This window comes from Balaenoptera acutorostrata, chromosome 2 (assembly GCF_949987535.1).
Source record: "Balaenoptera acutorostrata chromosome 2, mBalAcu1.1, whole genome shotgun sequence".
NCBI classification, from domain to species: Eukaryota; Metazoa; Chordata; class Mammalia; order Artiodactyla; family Balaenopteridae; genus Balaenoptera; species Balaenoptera acutorostrata.
The window spans coordinates 114,229,463-114,250,538 of NC_080065.1; the positions used below are offsets into that span (position 1 = coordinate 114,229,463).

Below are 21,076 nucleotides of genomic sequence, written 5' to 3' on the forward strand. Positions count from 1 at the left end.
GGCTCCACAGAATTCTCCTATATCTTGCACTGTTCTAGTTTCAGACTTAAATGGTAGAATCTCTTTTTTCAGGGCTTCTGTACTCACACAGAGAATTCTCAGTCTGTCTATCTGCAGTTGTTCAAAGTTCTCTCTCAAAGCACAAAGTTTATTTCATTGGGGTTCTATAGCAGATTCTACTTTGCTACTGTATAGGACAGTGCTGGGACTTTAGAGAGTTACTTTTTTCCAAAGCATCCTCTGCAAAATTACCCATAACTGCTCATTCTTATAGCTTTTCCCTCTGCTATGGTGCCGTTCTAGATCTCCCTCTCCCTCTCTCCTTCCTTCTCTCTCTTTGTCCCTCTGTACTTCTATCTATTCTGTACTGCAGGGGCCAGATGGGCTACCTTGACAGAGAGTGCAGCTTTCAGGTGGGGTAAGTCCAGACAAAGGACTCCCCATTGAATAGTAGTCATTTACCCTATTTCTTCCTGTGTCACGTTATCTACTTCTTCTCTGGATATTCTTGGATCACACAGACATATGCGTACACATGCAGAGATACACACGCCTGCACTCCTATACCATCCCTGCTGAGAGATGATAATTTGAAGATTTAAGCTGTCCTATTGGCTTTACAAACATTTATTAAACCAGCCATTAACATAGAATTATTTTTAAGAATTTATTTTTCAATTTTAATTGAAATTATTCCTTGGCAACTTTCTTATTTCCCCCATATGGGAGACTCATATTCATATGCAAATATGTAACCTTGTGGTTTATCATCAATAGGGTTCATAAATTCCAGGAAGCTGAAAAATACTAAAGAAGTATTACCCAAGTTATTTCTGCTCACCCTTTGGCTGTTTTTTGGCAGAAAAGATTGACAAGTAGTTTGGGGGGCTACTAATTAAGGAGGGAGATACTAAATAAGCCATTCACTCCTACCATTCATCTGCCAAAGAAGATTGAGTCATAATCACCATTGTCGCCTCCAATTTCATGCAACAAGATCTGGCACTTACCATGTACCCACTACTGAGGAATATAGATGTAGAATGGGCTGTTATACCAGGTTTAAGAAACTTAAACACCAACTTGTAAACTAACAACACATTAAGTCCCAAAACAGTTTAGAATATATGCCCAGAAGTCCAAAGTCCCTAATACAATCATAGAATCCTAGAGTCAGGAAAGTTTTTCATTGATTATATAGACTGACATGTTTGTTTTATAAATGAAGAGGCTGACACACAGAGAGGCTGATTTGTCCAAGATTTTAGGAAATTATTGCAGTAGCCACCCAAGTAGTGTAGGCCCTGAGCCCTCCCTCCCTCCCTCCCTCCCTGCGCATCTTTTGGGAGCTGCCCTCTCTTTCCATGCTGAATCATAAAATTCACTTTTTGGCTCTTACACACTATTAATTTATCCAAGGGTATATTTTAGAATGTACGAATATATATTTTTTCTAGTCTGTGATGTATATAGTAGACGTTTTAGAAATGTTGACATTCCTGGCATTAAACATCACTGTGTGCTAAAAAAGTACATGCCACTAAAAAGATTTCTTCTTATTTATTTAGATTTTTAAAGTCTCTTCAAATGATAAACAAATATCAAAGCCAAATTTGGTTTTTTTGGGGGGAGGGGTATTTTTATTTATTACTTGTTTATTTATTTATATTATTGGAGTACGGTTGCTTTACAATGTCGTGTTAGTTTCTGCTGTACAGCAAAGTGAATCAGTTATACATATACACATATCCCCTCTTTTTTAGATTGTCTTCCCATTTAGGTCACCACAGAGCACTGAGTAGAGTTCCCTGTGCTGTACAGCAGCCTCTCATTAGTTCTCTAGTTTATACATAGTAGAGTATACATGTCAACCTCAGTCTCCCAGTTCATCCCACTTCCCCCCCCCCAACCTTGGTAACCATAAGTTTGTTCTCTACATCTGTGACTATTTCTGTCCAAGCCAAATTTGAACCTAAACTAATTCTGCATGAGTTCTTTAGCCAAAAAATAATTAACTCAATTTCCCCAATATCAAAATGTCACCGTGAATAACTTCTTCATCTTTTTCAAAACCAATAAATTCCATCCAAAACAACCAGTTTCTTATTCTGCTAGAATTTTAATACTGGTGTGGCTATTACTAGATGTTTCCTATAAATCTGATTTTTATGATTTGCTTTATTTTAAGCTGTCTTCCAGACAATGATTATTTAATTTATTGGAACTCTTGCTAGGGAAATAGCTGCAATATGAAACTCATAATAATTGGGAAAGGTCTTTATTTCCGCAGTATTCATTCATCCATTTGCTGGTCTGCCTCACTTCCTTTCACTTCTGTCAGAAAATCACTGTCATAAATTGTGCTGCTTTAAATGCATTACTATGTTAAAAGCTTAAAAGGCAATTGTATAGCCCACCCACTGGTTCAGAGATGAGCTTTTTGTAATCAAATGTGAGCCAGTGAGGGATATTTGCTGAGGTTTATGGGAAAGAAAATCCTCCTACTTTTCTGTGTTGATACAGGTAGACGCTCTCTTTGACATTAGATAGAAGGAGGTTTATCCCTGAAAGACAGTGGCAATCATCTGGCTACCAGAATACTACCAGGCTTAGGAAGAAGCTGACATTATAAAGAAAAAGCAGAGAGGCCAAAAGATCTCCAACTACATTCCTGGGACTACTAGTTTAAGTCTTGCCTGAAACTAGTCCTATCTCAATACATTCATTCTATTATGTAAGCCAGTTAGAGTTGGGCTTTCAGGTTTTTTGCAACAAAAATAGTACTGAATGCCACACTACTATTGGCATTTTGTATAACAATTTTATTCACTATGGTAGACATTATTAGTCATCTACACACATCAAAAAAAAAAAAAACACTATTCTTCCTCCTTCTTAACGGAATCCCAGTTTTATTAGTAATTTAGGCAGATAATGTGTTTCAAAGGTCCTCCCCACCCACCCTAAAATGTTAATGTTTATTAGTCTTAACCAATAATGGGGATTCTATTTCTGCGTCAAGGGCTACTTTAGGAATGTGATACGATCATAGACGAAGACACGTAAGGTAAACCTGCTGTGGGCATCATGGAAGATTTCCTAACTCTTAAAAAGACAAGACTTTCCTTTGTCTTCCAACTTTTAGACAATGCCCTGTAAAGAACAGCCACCTTGCAAATAAGAGGGAGAAACAAGAGAATCTAGGAGAAGCCAACCTGGCTTCCGTGAGCCACAGAATGAGCTAACTTGGAATTCCCCAGACTTCACCTTATGTGCAATAATAAACTCCCCATTGTCTAAGTTGCTGCAAGTCACATGTCCTGTTATTCCAAGCTGAAATCACCCTGACTGATATATTCACAGACGATATTGATTCTTTGAAGCTAATCTCAAGTAAAAATCACCTTACATGATTGACTAAATCCATTCTGAGTCTTTAAAAAAACAGAAACTTTTACAATTTTAGGCACACTTTCTCATTTGAAGGTTCAATTTAAGTGGTTTAAAGAATAGAAGTTACCAAATAATACATAATACAGATTAAATTTAAATAATTTCTATATCTTAAACCAGAGACAAAAACGAGAACTTGGCCTGCTGAAAACGAACGTGTCACTAAGCATTTGTTTATCCAGGTGGTTAGAACCTAGAGACACTGGGAGGGTCATCTTGGAAAGTGGACAGAACAAATGCCCACAAGTCTTAATGGTAATCCTGCTGCCAATTCCTAGGATTCCTGTTATCTTAGCATTTTTCTGATCAGAAATTAATAATAGATGAAAACAAAAAAGAATGAGACACCTGGCTTGTTATTTTATTCTTGTAAAGCCAGGAATATTCCATAATCAATTGAGAAGTGCTCAGAAAATGACCCCTATGGATATTTTGTGACCTCAGATCAGGAGGATATGCTAATGGGCCAAGGCTTGCATGGATTTACATGAATACCTGACAGCAGAGGTGGAGTGGAGTGATAAAATTGTAAAGTGGCCTGCATACTTCAGATCTGGTCCTATATAAGGATTCTAGTGGCATCAGTCATAATAACAGAAACAAAACATAAAGATTTATTCTCCTTTGTTATGATTGCTAAACAAGTGCTTAGTAAAGTGACATAAAGTAAGTGTTCTATAAATGTTCATTCTTTCCCCACTTCCTTTTCCCCCCCTCCCCTCTTTTCTCTCTCTTACAAGTATGGAGGAGGGGGCTATGGAAAAAAGAAAAAAGTGAAATCATAGTTATGGAAGTTCTTTGACATCTCTAAAAATTATAAATATTATTTTTCCAAAGTTTATGTACAATACATCCAAAATATATATAAAATTTCCTAGTATCAGGATGGAAGCATTTTGCTAAGTGTTTCACTAGTCTCCTAGACAATTTTTTGTGCTTCTCTAAAGTGCCTTGGACTTCAGCCCAACCTGAAAATAACTCCTTTACCATTAGCTTTGATCATGTTCTCAAGGCGTATAATTTACGTGACAGCGTAGGTGACTAATGAGAAAACGTCTATGAATTTGCACGAAATATCAGAAGATTTCCTAAATAAAGAACAGCTTGTTTGAGTTCCCTCTTGGGGAATTTCTCCATCGCTTTTGAATTATCTTTTGTAATTTCAAGATGAAATTACATCTTGAAATTTCAAAAAAATAAAATCAAGCTGATAAAATTGGAATGGTATTCCACTGGCAGGAGGAATTGAAAGAATCATGCTCCACAGGCTGTCCTCAGGAACAGAACATCTTTATGTCACCAGTTTAACTTAACAGAGGCGCGCCTGGTCCCCACCCATCCCTGAGTCAGGTACCGTTAACTGCTAATAACTTACTATTGTCTAATTTCTGTGAAATTTAAACTAACACCAATTGCACACAAAAAAAGTGAAAGAAAAAGTTAATAAAAATAAAGGTAGGTACAATTACTTGTATAGGAGGTAAGACTGATAAGCAGTATTTGTTTCTGTAATTCCTCTCAAGTGTACAAGGGCCTCCCTCCTTTGATATTTTCTTACCCATTTCAATTCTACTATTGCTTCTCATGCACTTAAACCACTTTTATGGTTCGTTCCCTAAAACGCACTTTTCACTTGGTCTCTTCTTAATTGGACCCTGTAGATTCCAGCAATAAATGTCCAAGTGCTCAGGTGTACCACTCTAAAGCCCATATGTATCACCTGATAAGCTGTCCCCAGCAGCTTGTTAGTTCCTTTTGGACATAAAGGACTAAAACTGAGGGGCAAATAGTGGAGTTTGGAAAAGTCCTTGATAAAATAGTACCTCACAGAGATTTAAAAAATAATTTTTGAATAAGAATTACAAGGCCACAGAGGTGAAAGATGTTGCAGGAGCGTCTTGCCTGACCTCATGGGTATGGAGACAATTAGACAGAGTTAAGCATTATTTAGAGGTTTGAATCTACAGGACTTTGTGACAAGATGGATGGAAGAGGATGGGAGTAAAGGAGAAATCTAAAGTAACTCTCAGGTTTCTGTCCTTAGCAAGTAGATGCATGGCGATGCCATTTTACTCAGCTAGGAAATACTGGAAGGAGATCAGTTTTGTACGTTAGATAATGAATTCAGCTGGGGACATTTTATCTGAGAAGTTTATGAGATATCTCAAGAGAGGAGTCCAAGGTCCAGAGCTCATGTGTGACCTAGCGTTGTAAATTTGGGCATCATTCACACAAATAAATTACAACCATGGCCACAGGAGTAAATGAAATTATCTATAGAGAGAAAGAAGAAAGTTTAAGACCAGGAATGTAAGGATCTCCCTGCAGTAATTGCTCTGAGGAGGAGCCCACAAAATGAGACCAAAGGAGTATTCAGAAATTTTGGAGGAAAACAGAGCATTATATTATAGAAGTCAAGTGAAGAGTGTTTTAAGGGGGGCTGTCAACAGTGGCAAGTGCTCAGAGGTCATTCAAGATGAACACTGAAGCAAGTCCATTGGATTCAGTGACATTAGTAACATCAGCAAATCCTAGCTTAGTAATGTCATTAAAAGCAAAAGCTAGAATGCTTTTAACGGGTTAACGTGAAGCAGGTATTCGGAAAGGGAGTCACAGTATAGACAACGTTTCCAAGAGATGGATCCGTGAAGGGTAATACAGTGGTAAAGCAACAGCTGAAGAGGCTTCAAGCAGTAAAAAGATTTTATTTCCTTTCTAAGATGGTAGCAACTGAGTTACATTTAAATGCTAATCGCTTGGAGCCAGTAAAAAGTTAACATTTACAAGGAAGAGGGACTAACAATGGCATAAGATTCCATAGGATACAGGAGGGCCTGGAATCCAGACCTCTATCCATTTGGGAACCCTGAGTTTCCCTTAGTTGAAATCCAAGTCCCCTGGCTAAGCAGCTTCTGGGCCTCCGATAATGGATAGATTTTTCTCATTACTCACCAGATATCACCTGGGGTGGAGGAGGATGAGGAATTTGATCAGAAATTGAGGGTGATCAGATACCAAGGATGGGAGATTCTTGCTAAAGTAACTTAGCAGGAGTCTTGCTACAACTGGACTCTTGAGGACAAGGCTCAAGGATGAGGTCTAGTCAAGAAAACGGCCCAGAGGAGCCTGACTCAAGTTTGGTCAGGGAGAGAGTCTTTGCCACTGTAGTATTTTTTTTTTTTTGCAATTTATTACACCTTATGCAGAGATTCCTTAACTCCAGCCAAGAAGTACTGAGTCCAGACCTAGCACCGTATCTCGGGGACTGGAAAAATTCAATGGTGCCATCACAGTCAGCCCAGGGCTAATCAATCAAAAGGAAGAAAATGAGGGGCAAGGTGAGAGGGAAGAAAGAGAGCTGTGTGTTGTGAAGCAGAGCTGTACAAGTCACTCCAAATTTTGCATAGGAACATGATTGCACCCAAGGGTCCTGTTGTCACAGACATGTAATGGCAGTGTCAAGTCAGTGACACTAAAATGACTTCTACCTCCTCTCCACAAACCCCGTTCCCCTACATAGTTTACACAAGCAAAGTCCTGGTCAACAAAAATGATGACTCCTTTAGCCCATCTTTCTCCACAGCTGATTTTCATTAGCAAAAAAATAACCCTGCCAATACTATTATTACTACAGCATCATTTTATTTCTCAATGCCATACAACACCAGAAACTATATTATCTTTTGAAAATTAACACAAAGTAAATTGGCATTCCTCATTTGACAAGGACTTAGGCTCATATAACCCCCGTGCACCCAGGAAGAAAAGCAGGAAAGTCTCACTGCTAGTCACTCTAGTGCAACACGTGGTTCAAATGATGGAAATCATCTTTATTTTATTCCTCCAAGTGACTCTGAGTCCATACGGATTCACTTCCGTAGAATCCATATGGATTCCACTTCAGATAAGCACAAAAATTGTCCTTCATCTATTGTCTCTTCCTTTTCTTCCTTTCTCCCAAACTCCTGGGTCTCCCGTACCCTTGAATTTTCTGTTGCCCTACCAGGAGCCATATTTACCTTTCAGCCTCTGGCCAGGCTGTCAGTCATTGTGTTCATCCATTATCCTCTTCTGAGGAGCCAGACCTATGGGAGGGGACTTCAGGGCTCCTCATAGGAAGAGGTGAGAGAGATTCCAAAACACCTTTCTTCTGCTGAGATGGATTTCCTCTTGGCGTAACTCAGGTGCACTGCTACGCTGCCAGTGTTCTTGTGTCTTATCAAAGAACCCCTCTGCGGAACAGTCTGCTGTGATCTGAGACCCTGCAGTGGGTGGGAAGGAACCATGCCCCGAAAGGGAGTGAGGGAGTAAGTTAACTTACGCTGTCCTACCCTCACCCTAGTAAAACCTTTGCCCTACCGGTGTAGGTAGGAGGCGGAACACAGCACTACATTCTGCCCACCCAGCAATTTCTGGCCACTGGGTGTTCCCCCCTCCATCATGTCCCGGCCTGTATTCATTTTGTGGCACTGTCTTTGAGACGTTCTCACTTGCTTTCCCACACAAACAGCTCTCCCCCACCTCCCAAGCTAGTGCCAAGGTATTCACATGTCTCTCTGCGACAATGTTCTTAGCGGTTTTCTCGGACATATCACGACTCCAGCAAGCTCCAAGAAGAAAACCCTGGATTCAGATCTGCAGAGGGGATTCACTTGCTCCCTATATGGGCATGGTGGCTGTTAAACACTTCTGGAAGCTGGGGGTCACCATGCTTCCACCCCAAGGTTTGATCTCTCCCTTCCCTTCCCTTCTTTTCCTCTGACTCACTCCCCCTCCCACTCACTCCTCATGGGAAGGAAAAGAGAGACTCCTCTCCAGATCAGCTTTTGAGGAAATGGATCCATCCATGCCCTGGGAAACAGAAGCAAAAACAAAACCTCCCAAACACTCATCATTTTCTCTGGGTATATTGGAGATAATTTAGCCACGTTAGAACTGGCAAGATGAGATTTAAGACAATTAGAGGAGGAGCAGGGCTGTGAGGACCACGGATGCATTGGGTCAGCTAGTTACACTTGCAGGCGGAGCCCTTTCGGGTAAACAGGGAGCGACACGAACAGCGCATCAGACGTGACCTCTCTCCTCTAGCTGTGTGCACAAGAAGGGGCTTGCCTAGGGGGCTCCTGGCCTGCCTCTTAGGACTTCGCCAGAAGCTTTGTTCGCCATGTCTACTGTAGGTCAGCAGAAATTCAAGTGTGAAAACCAGCTGATCATCAGAATTACCCAGGGAGCTTTGTAAAAATATAGATTCCCAGACATCCTCCTAGATTCACCTGAGCAGAATTTCAGCAGTGAGGCCCTGGATTCTCCATATTGACAGGGCTTGCCAGGTGCCAACTTGGAAAACCTTTTTTTTTTTTTTAAAGACACTTTTATTGCCAAGGTAAACCCACATCTACCAAAATCTGTTTTCAGAATTTACCTTTTCAAAAGAAGGGAGAAGACTGAGAATGAGAATGGTTATCCCAGGTTTTAGATTAATATATAATGTATTTATAATAAGAGGAGAAATCTTATGGGCATATATATATATACATATATGCAAATATATACAAAAAACTAAAAATGTGGAAATATTAGCATCATTAGACTATGTTCAGTGATGATATGGTATTGCTGTTATAATTTCCTTGTAATTTTTTGTATGTTTTAAATAGTCAAAGTAAACATACACTTCTAAGTGAAGATTACTCAGTATTATGGATTTGTCCTAATCCATTTAATCATTCCCTTAATGATGGATGCTGAGGTAGTATCTAGTTCTCAATTTAAACCCTCAGAGTTTTGGGGAAAAGCTCACTTTTAAGAGCTCACATCATCAGGAAGTACAGCATCCCTTCATTTTCTACACAGTGAACTAATTTCAAGTTTGCCCTCTCATGATGCCAGGAGGGAAAGAAGTTCTAATATGTCCCTCAGAGATCTGTTCTCGCCCGAGTTAGGTTACAGTTTGTGGATTTTCCAGACTGTGGAGGACGTGGTGGTTACAGAGAGAAGGTCATATTCGTCAGTAAAATACATTTTTTCTTTAAGAATTCAGCAGACATGTCCACCACCTAGTGCCCATGGTGCTTCCAGAGGCAGTGTGGAGCTTGGAAACAATCCTTCACTTAGTGGAGTACAGAAGATAACCACTGCCCACAAGAAAAACAACCCCCATGTTGGTTTCCAAGTGTTTTTTCCTTTCCCCTGCTTTAGTTTTGTCCCTGACAGGATGATTTCCTTATTCATTGTTCTTTAAATTGCTCTGATCTGCATCAAAAAAAAAAGGAGGCCTGGATCAGGTTCAGAATGCTATTTTCTTCCTCCTGAAGCCCAAGCCCTGCTGAGCTTTGCAGAGTGTTCAGAAGAGCCTGAAAATCCTGGAGGGTCCTCTTTCTGGGGATCAAGATTCAAAAAAGTTTGTACCTTTTACTGACAATCTGTGGATGGCAGGAATTGACCTAAAGGCTTCTTGAGGTTTCTATATATTGCTGGTGCTGTTGGCTGAGGGCATGACTCTGTGTGCTGTGGCCACCAGTCTGTCTCAGTGGGTCCCTTTTTGAGGATCCCACTCTGCAATCAGAGCCTGGCAGCACTCATCCCACCACTGCAGAAAGTCAGATATGTCCACCTGGCCCAGATCCTGTGGTGGTCGTTTTTTGTGCTCAGCTTGAGGCTGAGAATAGTCTTCCAACTACAGTTGTCCCATGTCAGTCTGTTCTTGGTGATCCTGGTGTTCTTTTTGGTATTGGGGTCAGAAAGGATACTGAGCATCTGGCTCTCCTCCCATAGTCAGCAGTACTGGCACATAATTCCCAAGTGTTAGAGCAGAGGAGAGTTCTCTCCTCCCTGCACAGCCTGCATGGGCTGCATCATGACACTTTGTCCTTGGATCACACAAGGGACAGAGGATACGTGGGATGGGAGAAAGGTAGAAATGGTTGGTTCCTGCTGAAAGAACTGGAGGAAGGAAAATGATGAGATCTGCCTGGGAGAGTGCACAGGTCAATTTCGTGTTGCAGAGCTGTCAGACCAGGTCTCCCATTTGGGCCATCTACCAAGGAATTCACAGGCTCACTTCTGCTCTGCCCAGGGTACAGAGATCTTGGGTCCTGAAACCACATTTGAATTCTCGATTCTGGAATGCCTGTTTGGCTAGTGTTTTCCTGTTTGCAGTATCAAGGAATTGGTTCCTCTTGAAGACTTGAACTAGAATGTTTGATTGAGATCTTGGGACGGATGTCTGGTCTCGTGTGGTTCCTTGTGGTAAGTATTCTTGAGTATAAGGCTGAGGCTGGTTCTGTCCATGGATTTGGTCTTCTCCTAAGGAGGAGCTGAACCCCAATCGTCTCTGTCTTGCTCTGTGGTTTTTAAACCAAATCTGAATTTTAGATTCTGGAATGCCAATTTCCTTGGCCATTTGTTTCCTGTTTGCTTTTTCAGGGTAAGGGTCATGTTCAAGCCATGCTTGGAGGATAGTCTTTTGACTCTAGTTGTAAATAATCTTGCCTTCCCAGGTTTCTTTTTGTAATAGTATGTCACTTGCAGTGCTGGTCAAATCCATCTTGGGAAGAGGTATCCAGATTCTGCAAAGATGAGTGGACAACTCGGAAAACCATTTTTATAGCTTATAGAATCTAAGCCATAGATCTGGAAGAGATCTACTCTAACTTTTCCACTTTTCTATTAAAAAAAAATTAAACTCGGAAAAGTTAATTGCAATGTTGTACAATCATAACAGCTTATTATCTTTAAAGATCGCAGTAGTGAAATTTTTTGTTTGAAGAAAAAATGTGCCTGGTGAAAAAACCAAGGGGCCAGCCTAGTGATATACCAATTGAAACCTCTGGACTGATCATTGCCATGGTGATTTTGTATCATTTATGCACTTAACTTTCACTCATTTATTCACTTAACAAATGAGTATCTACTATGGGCCAAGGCTGTTTTAGGAACAGAGGATACAATAGTGAAGCTACTCTGCCCTCACCGAGCTTTTATTCTAGTGGAGAAGAGAGACTAGTGACAAGATAAAAATAAAATATAGAGTACTCAGATGTAGCATGTCAGTAAAACCAAAGCGGGGAACAGGGATTTGAAGTGTTCAGCAATGGGGGTTGGGTTGAAATTTCAGACACAATGGCCAGGGAAGGCTTCATCATATGAAGCTGACTTTGGAGAGGAAAGACCTGAAGGAATTGAGGGAACTGGCCATGTGTAGATCAGGGGTACAATTATCAGGCAGAGGAAAGAGCAAATGCAAAGGCCCTGGGGTGGGAATATGCTGGGTCTGGTAGGAATAGCGAAGATGTTGGTGGGAATGTAGCAGGGTGAAAGAGGAGAGGAGGGGGCATAGGAAGTGAGTCAGCGAGGCACAGGGGGGCCAGATCACACGGGTCGGTGTAAGCACTTGGGTTTTTAGTATACATGAAATGAAAAACTATTGAAGAATTTTGGACAAGAGAGTGTTTATACCCAACCTATGTTTTAATGGAACCTCTCTGGGCAGAGTTGAAGGCAGACTTCAGTAATCCTGGGTGCCTCTGAGGGAGCGAGGTATTTAATCACCTCACCGGTGGGAGTCTTTCTTATTGAGTAAATACTTGGCAGTAGCAGAAGCAGGGTGGCCAGATATGAAGCTATTGCAATACTTCAACTACATGTGCTGGGTGAGAGAGCATTAACCATTTCCATAAATGCTAAGCATGGATATCACAGTGTGTTTATGCTTCAGAGTGACAAAGGAAGGAGGCTGGGAATCTGCAGTTCCCTCGGCCTGCTTGGCTCCCACACACGTCTCACGGTGACAGCATCCTGCCAGCACAGGAGTGACACTAGTGGTTAGTGAGTAGTGCTCTTCATTCTACCTGGTACCCAAACACTAAACAGGTCCTCAAAGCATCCATATCAGCAGATCCCACATGCTGGCTCTGGGGACTGGCGCAGGAACAGCATCTGCTTGAGGCCAAGGAACTTGAAGCAACAAGTGCTTCCTACACAGTCTTTGCTTTTCCTAAGTGTTTTTTTTTTCTTCATCAAGTGTTCTATAGGCTCTCTGAACCCCTTGCTCTCCGCAGCACTTCCCCATGTCATCAGGGCTACAGCCTTTCCATCAAGGTTTCAACTAAGTATGTCGTCCTTCCAAAGCACTTATTAAAACAGACAGATATTTTTAAGCTCTTAGGTATGGGACTGTTGGGCTGTTGCTGGGTGAAAATGTCTATTTGCTCCAGTCTACAATTACACCTCAAATTTTTCCTCTAAAACACAATCCTGTTATAAGACAGGTCATCATTATGATGTGGGGAGTTTTGTGATACTTATCAAAACTTCCTAGCAAATATCAGACTGTTTTTTAATTATTTTAACTGACTAAACTTATTTGCTAGGTAAATCTGTTCTTATAATGCTGCTTGGTTTTTTCCCAAGTCAACAAATTTGCCAACTTCAAATGTATTCTAAGTGTTCAAATAAAAACATTGATGGAGGAGGATACACAAGTCTGCAGGATGTAAGACAAACCTGATTTTCAAGAGGTAAAACATTTGTGCTACAAGAATGCAAAATGTAAGTGAATCATTTTATTGCAGAGAATTACCATTCTCAAATGTTCACTGCAACAGTCTAGAGAAGGATAGAAAATTAGGAAGGTTTTTGTCATTTTGGATTTTATCCAAGTAACGAGAGGGATATAGTTACAAGGGTGTGCCAATTTTCAAGTCCAAGTGTGGCAACAGATGAAACTGGACTCCCTCGTGGTTACTGTGAAATATACACAGCTTTCAAAACCAGCATGAAGGTGAGTCAGAGTGATGGGCATTTGTGCAGAGGAGGAAGCTGACATAGTCTTTTAGGCCAAACAGGAATTCTGGGTGCCTCTGAGGGATCGAGGTATTTAATCACCTCACCGGTGGGAGTCTTTCTTATTGAGTAAATACTTGGCAGCCTCAGCCGTCAGCTTGAAAGGCAGAGAGAAAAGTAAATGTCCACAGGTGAGTACCCAGTGGAGGTGCTTGTTTAAGCTAAATCCTGTGTGTCCTCTAGGGCCTAACTCAGTGTTGCCTCTCCTACCCAACCATGGAACTGTGACTGGAGCCAGCAGGCATCTGATTTATTCTCGATGTGCAGGGTCCCAGTTACCGAACTGATTATTGAATGAATGAATGAATGAATGAATGAAAAAGATGACCATGAAGGATGCTTGAGATCTAATTGGGAAGAAGTGTGTTTCCCACTGTTAGAGGTATTGGAATCAGATGCTCGATCAGTGGTTCTCAGCGTTTCTCTGTTCAATGAACATTTTTGGGTGGTGACATCAGTAAAGGGATCGAAAGGGGAACACCCCTTTTTAGAAAGAAATATTTATAAAAATTTAAAAAAGCTTTCCAGCCATTTATTGGCCACCTTTCCACACTACATCTCTTTTCTCTGATTAGCTGTAAGTTGTACCCTGCTCTCCTCCAGTCTGTCCATGACAGCCTTCCACCTGTCAGATAGCTCTATAACAACAGGCAGCCGCACTTGTGGCAAAATGCAAATTTCATTCTTTGATTACGATTGGCAGCTGACCCAGGAAGAGCGTGAGGGACACCAATGTCTGCAAGCCACTTAGAAAATCATCATTTAGGGATGCTGCAGAAATAATTCCTGAACAGGTGAGATCAGAGCACCCCCAAAGTGCACATTCCAACTCGAAGTCCCTAAGCTTCTCAAACTACAATTACCTCTGCTGTTGTCAGTTTAGTCATTTTTGACATGACTCTCATGTGACACTTTGCTAAGAGCATGAAGGTTTTGAGGGTATAAAGAATGGGAAGCCGGAAATGGCCAAAGGCATTTTGTCCTTCAAGGGTGACGTAGAAACTTGAACGTAGCCTGGCCCAGCTGGAAGAAGAAGGCTCCTATTGTCTGTCCTCTTTCTAAACCTGCACAACTATCACCACGCCTTCTCCTGCCTCCTCTTTGCCATGACCCTAAACCCACAGTCTCACTCCTGCTTCCCACCTTTATAAGGCAGAAAGAGGGGAAATCCTGAAAAATAATGTATGCTTGTAAAAGTCTCTACAATAGTAGCAATTGTGATGACGTCACACCCTGACTGTCGCTAATCAGGTTTGCCCCCTCTGTCTGACAGAGAGAAGATTCTCTCTTGTCTCTGGGTCTCCTACTGCCTCTGGGTATGAGGTTAAACCTGAGATTATCAGGTCAGAAGACAGAATCCTCCACATCTCAGGCAGCCATGGCCTTGGCAAGACTATCTGAGCTTGTAGCAAAAGGCCACGGAAGACAACAGGTGTTTGAGATCTGGGGGCATGTAGAGCTGTCAGGACCTTAGGCACACACATCCCTTCCTATTACAGATGAGGGAGTTTGGAGTAGGGAAGAGCAGTGCAGACCAGATTATGCAAAGGTTAGTGGTAGAGTCTGAAAAACTTACTGGAGTGGCCTTGGGCTATTTCCAATACAAATAGGATGTGAATCCTGGAGTCCCTCACTTTATTGAAAAGTTTAAAACACTTTTATTATTCATACGTGTTTAGAAACGGAACAAAAATATTTTTCTTATATGTGTAAAGAGGTCATTTAATGGTAAAATATACTTGTATGAGAAATCTCCTTTTTGGTGCACCCACTGTTTAGCTTGTCTCCTTATCGGCATTTTCATGTAATACATGAAAACATTACAGTAGGAATCAAAGGTCTCATGCCATCTCTCCTTTTTTCAGCCTCATGTTTCTTCTCTACACTTTTTCCAATTATCTTCTCCCTGTGCTATGTGCAGAATTGTGTCCCCCACAAAAATCCGTATGTTGAAGCCCTAACCCCCCAATGTACTAGTATTTAGAGATGGTGCCTTTGGGAGGTAATTAGGTTAGATGAGGTCATGAGGGCAGGGCCCTCTGAATGAGGTTAGTGCCCTCATAAGAAGATATACCAGAGAACCTGTGATCTCTTTCTCTACCATGTGCAGACACAGCAAGAAGACAGCTGTCTGCAAATCAGGCTGAGAGTCCTCACCAGAACCCAACCACACGGGCACCCTGATCTAGGACTTCCAAGCTCTAGATCTATGACAATAAATTTCTGTTCTTTAAGATACCCAGTCTATGGTATTTTGTTGTGGTAGCCTGAGCTAACCAAGACACCCTGACTCTCTTTCTCTCATTGTCATTCTACTTTCTCCCTCTACTACACTCTTCCGAGAGGGCAGAGACAGAGGATATACACCTGGTGACTGTGATTGCCTATGTAAGGCCACCCTGCTGCATTTTTACCCCTTTATCATTAGAATTCAGTGAACAAAGTATCTTACCTATATTGCATTATTTTTTTAAAAAACAAATTAAAAAAATATATTTTTGACCAGTTTGCCTTTGGGAGTGATGCTAAACTCCTTTCTTTCCTGTGCAATTGGTAGAAAATAACTTCTCCTAAAAAGAGAGGGAAAACTGGGGAAAGAAAATATTGAAGGAGAGGTCAACGAGAAAGGAGAATCTGACAGACATAGACAAGGAGAGATGCTTCTGATGCCCCCTCTGTCCCTGAGCCTCACGGTGCCCAGCCCTCTCTATCCTGCCTGCCATTCCTTTCCTTAACATCTTCCCACTGCCGCTTGCTGCCACTTCCCTTCTATTCTTTCCTCTCCTGTTGAAACTCACTTCAACCCCTAAGAACCCATTGTCCCAAGCCCAGATTTCCATGCCTCTACCTTCTAGAGTAACAGAAGACATGATCTCTGTGCTAATAGTTGAGGACCAGCAATCCTCCCTCTCGAATAACAACTGTACATGTTAACTAGAGCCATCTGTAGGGAACACATCCACCTGTGTTTCAAAGACTGCTCATCCAAACCTAAGTGTCCATTGACAGATGAACGGATAAAGAAGACTGGCACATATATACAATGGAATATTACTCAACCATAAAAAGAAACGAAATTGAGTTATTTGTAATGAGGTGGATGGACCTAGAGACTGTCACACAGAGTGAAGTAAGTCAGAAAAACAAATACCGTATGCTAACACATATATATGGAATGTAAAAAAAAAAAAAAATTGTTCTGACGAACCTAGGGGCAGGACAGGAATAAAGACACACACGTAGAGAATGGACTTGAGGACACAAGGAGGGGGAAGGGTAAGCTGGGACGAAGTGAGAGAGTGGCATGGACATATGTACACTACCAAATGTAAAACAGATAGCTAGTGGGAAGCAGCCGCATAGCACAGGGAGATCAGCTTGGTGCTTTGTGACCACCTAGAGGGGTGGGATAGGGAGGGTGGGAGGGAGACGCAAGAGGGAGGAGATATGGGGATATATGTATACATATAGCTGATTCACTTTGTTATAAAGCAGAAACTAACACAACATTTTAAAGCAATTATACTCCAATAAAGATATTAAAAAAAAGAGTGCTCATCCAAAAGGAAACTCCAGCTCAGCACTATCCAATAGAACTATAATGAGAGCCACAAATGATACTTTAAATTTTCTAGTAGCCACATTTTTAAGAAGTAAAAACAAATAAATGAGTAAAATTGATTTAAAAAATATATTTTAGTGCAACGTATATCTAAAATATATCATTTTAATACATAATCAATTTTTTAAGCATAATGAGATATTTCACGTTATTTTCAAACTGCCTTCCAAATCAAATATGTATTTTATACCTGCAGCACATCTCAATTCCAACCAGCCACATTCAAACCAGTTGGTTAATGGCAGCATGTGGTGAGTGGCTACCGTACTGGGCAGCACAGCTGTAGTCAGAGAAAAGGAAAGGTGAGGCCCAGCACATCAGCAAATGAGGAAGCCCCCCCCCACCCCATCCTATGGACTCCCTCTCCTGGGCTTGAAAGCACAGGCCTCTTGAAGAGGGCACAAATTAAATGCTTCTTCGCAATTTGAGATTTTTTTTCATTGCTTTTTAAGAAAGATACCCAAACTACCATCTCCTTAAATATTATCGTTAGAATCTCATATGTTCAGAACAAAGATTTCTCCATAGATTCTTGAAACGTAGTACATTGCTGACAGTAATTTCTAAAAGCAGAGAACAGCCTGGTCTCTCCTCTCATCACTTTTGTGAAGCCAAAGCATTGTGTCCAGTGTGCAATACGGTGCTCAAGCTTTCACCCCCTGACTTCTCGAGAAAATGATGGCCACAAATTAGTTTTATTTGCTGAGAAATGGGTGATTCCCTGCCGGCATGCGCTATCACAACAAAGCTGCCCCAGCTTTAACAGGTGTATAGGTACACAACAGTAGCAGGCCTTTGTACCCTGGACTTAACGTTATGTTTCTTTCAGGTGCAGCTGTGGGTTTGTTTTCACTGCGGTTTGAGTAGAGGCTGGACCTTCAATTACAGCAATTAGCTGTCGACACCATGTGTCAAGTTCATTCATATGCTATTAGCTCAATTAATCCTACCATGGTACCCAAGCCCTTGATGTCCCTTACTTTTTATAGCTGAAGTCTGCCTTTTATACAACATAGAGAAATTATTTTAATGGTCAAAATTTCAGGATGAGAGCGATGTGGAGGGTGGTACTGCTAAAATCTAGTAGAATGAGGTTTCCTTTCAGTAGTTAAATTTTTTTGACCATCTCGTGATATTTGTTTTCAAGGATTTCCTGCTGCCATTCACTAATCTTTTATCTCTTTGACAGAGCCTCTCTCTCCTTCCTTACTCAGACCTTTATCCTTATCTGAGGGGTTAGCTGATAGAAATTGATAAAGATAAGTTTTTACATTCAGGAGTCATTTGTGATTTTACTGACATGCTGAAAAGTATTCAGACCTAAAAGAGATTAATCTCTATACCATGCTACAGAGTTTCCCTGATCACCTCAAATTACACCCCTGCCAACTCTAAAGCTGACTTGGGTTAAGAAACTAGTCTATTCTCATTATCACTTTTCCCAAAAGTGATGGCAACTTTTTTTGTCCAGTCAAATTAAAATTCACATTGAAGTGTATTTCTACTTGATTGTAGCTCTTGTGAAGAATTCTTAAGAAAAGATAACATGAAATCTGGGATGGCTATTGTTTGTGGATTGGATTTTCAAGGACAGCTCATTCCCATGGTTAATTGAAAGTTAAATGCGTATAAACAAGAGTTGGCAAAGACTGATTCTCCTCCCTCTCCAGAGGCTTCTAAGATTTCTTTTCACGAGCACCCAGAGTCTTTCCCCACACTGGGTCCAGATTCCGTTCTCAGTATATCTGGCCAGATGACGCAACATCTGTGTTCTCTTTTAAGAACGTGAGAAATGAAGCTTTTTCATCTTCCCTCTCTTTGAGTTCTGGGAAATCCAATTAAAACTGTTCAGACTTTCCTTTTCTTGTTTGCTTTAGAAGACAGCTCACTGCAAGAGTGCTGTGGTGGTCTCTCGCCTGTGGAAGATGGTGACCGAAAAATCAACCTGATTATGGAGTTGTCGACCCAGGTTTCCCATCAGACTGAGAAGATCACTCAGCTGGAAGAAATTTTAGAAGAAAAGGAAAGGAAGATTCAGCAGCTGGAAGCCGAGCGGGAGGCCCATCCTTTCCCAGAGGTCAAAGACTCTCCAGAATGTTTACAAGAAGCCCCAATTTTCTTTAATAATAGCATCACTCCTGTGGTCTATGACGAGGATATTTAAAGATTCTTAGTAAAAATAACAATAAAAGTTTATTAAGTGTCATCAAGGTAAAGTCCAGAGCCCAAGCAGACTCACTGGCAAACTCAAGTTCAAGTTCATGGGTTTGACCTATTCTATAAGGTTCATATTGGAAGGAAACAAAACAAAGGGAAGTCCTCAGACGCAAACACTGAATGTTTCCCCTTTAGACATTTGTCACATAATCCACACAGCTGTAGAATACTTTGTTTTCCGACATTCCTGATAACAGAGGGAGAGGAAAAAACACAAAGCTAGAGAGATGGTCAAAGAACCTAGCATCAGCCTCTTACCAGAGGTTTGTCACACTGCAAGGGAGGGGTGGCACGAATCCCATTTTATTATGCAGCTCAACTGTGAACAGAAAGCAGTCATGGAGCATGAGCTTCAAACTGGGGAATGTTGGGGTACTGAGAGCAGAATCATTGCCAGCAGAGTAAATAGCCATGAGGTCTGTCTTTTCGTATCCTCTAGAATATATTTCTCAATGGCATGTATTTTATTAACATTTAGCAAGGGTAGAAATGAAGTAAAACCAAACCAATCAAAAGAAATAAAGAATGGATGAATCAGAGCCGCAGTCCTTTGGGAGAAGTGTCCTGGGACAACATCTCCTTGGGAAAACACATAACACTGATTTTTCCCTTACGAGCAACATTAAGACCAAAGCAAAATACACGATTACGATTGTACTGAGGAGCTGTGGATGGCACAAAATAACATCAGGAAAAATAGAGGATGGGCAAAGGAAAGCTGCCCTGTAATTAATGGAGTAGAAGACCTCATATCATATTCTTCTCCCACTCATCCCCTTCAAATGAACTATTTCTCATCCAAAAAGACCAGCTAGGTACTAACTTTAAGACCTTGGTGCTTAATTCTTACTCTCTCGGTACTGCAGGACTCAGGCAAACAGCTATAGCTATCCCATGAGTCTGTATTGCTACTTCTCAATTTAATTCAATCAGTTCAACAACTACTCATCAGAACTCTTCTATCTACCAGGCACAATAATAGATGTTAGCAATATCATAGCAAACATGAAAATCACAACTTTTATCATTCAGGAATTCACAGACACAGTTAAGAGTCTCCTTAAAACAAAGTTTCTAAACCTGACTTTTTTTTTTTAAGGAAGTATTGGGTTTTGGACTCATAATAGCTTTGCAATATTGACTCTAGAGGTTCACTACAAAGTAAAACCACGGTTCTACCAGTAGGTTCTATGTTCATATAAAGCTAGAATCTTCCCATATTTGTATATAACCTCGGAATTTCACCTGAAATGTCTGCAAGTATGTACAGGTGCAGTCCATTATCAGAAATGAAACCAACTTACAACTCTATGATCATGAATACACACCTACGCCAGAAAGTAACTTGAAGCACTTTTCCACGGTTCTAAAAGAAGCTTTTCCATGGAGTCTACATCAGTCCCTCACTTCAGAAATCCCTTCTCTCTGGTCCATCCTTCTCACCTCTTCAAACCTTATGATCCCCTTTGTCTTTCCTGTTTCTCTGGTACTGATGAGGGTACCCTGTTCCAGTCTTGAAGTTCTGCCCATTGCATCTGACACCATGGTAAGAATGAAAGTTGCCATGTTTTTACTGCATATTACTGTGAGAAAGCTTTAAATCTTTCAGTTTGTTAAGAGTGGACTATCTCCAAGACAAACTATTCTCTGCAATTTTGTTGTGTTATTTTGATCATCAAGTCTCCATTTCTTTATTTCACTGAAGATTATCTTAATCCCATGGGATACTGAGGCTGAGAAAGATGAAAAGCAGGGAGGGAGAGGAGGAAAAAAAAAAAACACCTCATCGTACCCCAAATAGGAGGGTGTTCACTTCTAGATCAATTTTCCGTGGCTAATGCCTTGGCCAGCCCTCAGCATGAAAGTAGCCTTACAGTGGAGATAAAATAACAGGCAGAGCTGGAGCTGCTGTAAATAATTAATAGAGCCTGTCACCTCTAC

General features: G+C 41.0%; 1 protein-coding gene across 1 annotated transcript in view; it reads left to right on the forward strand.

Moving 5' to 3' along the window:
• The window catches only part of CCDC192 (coiled-coil domain containing 192), a 164,006-nt gene extending 144,924 nt beyond the window's left edge, over positions 1-19,082 (forward strand). The window contains exon 5 of the mRNA XM_057540392.1: positions 18,796-19,082. Within this exon, the coding sequence (XP_057396375.1) occupies positions 18,796-19,082 (287 nt within the window). The remainder of the gene's footprint in view (positions 1-18,795) is intronic.
• Positions 19,083-21,076: the final 1,994 nt, after the last annotated feature.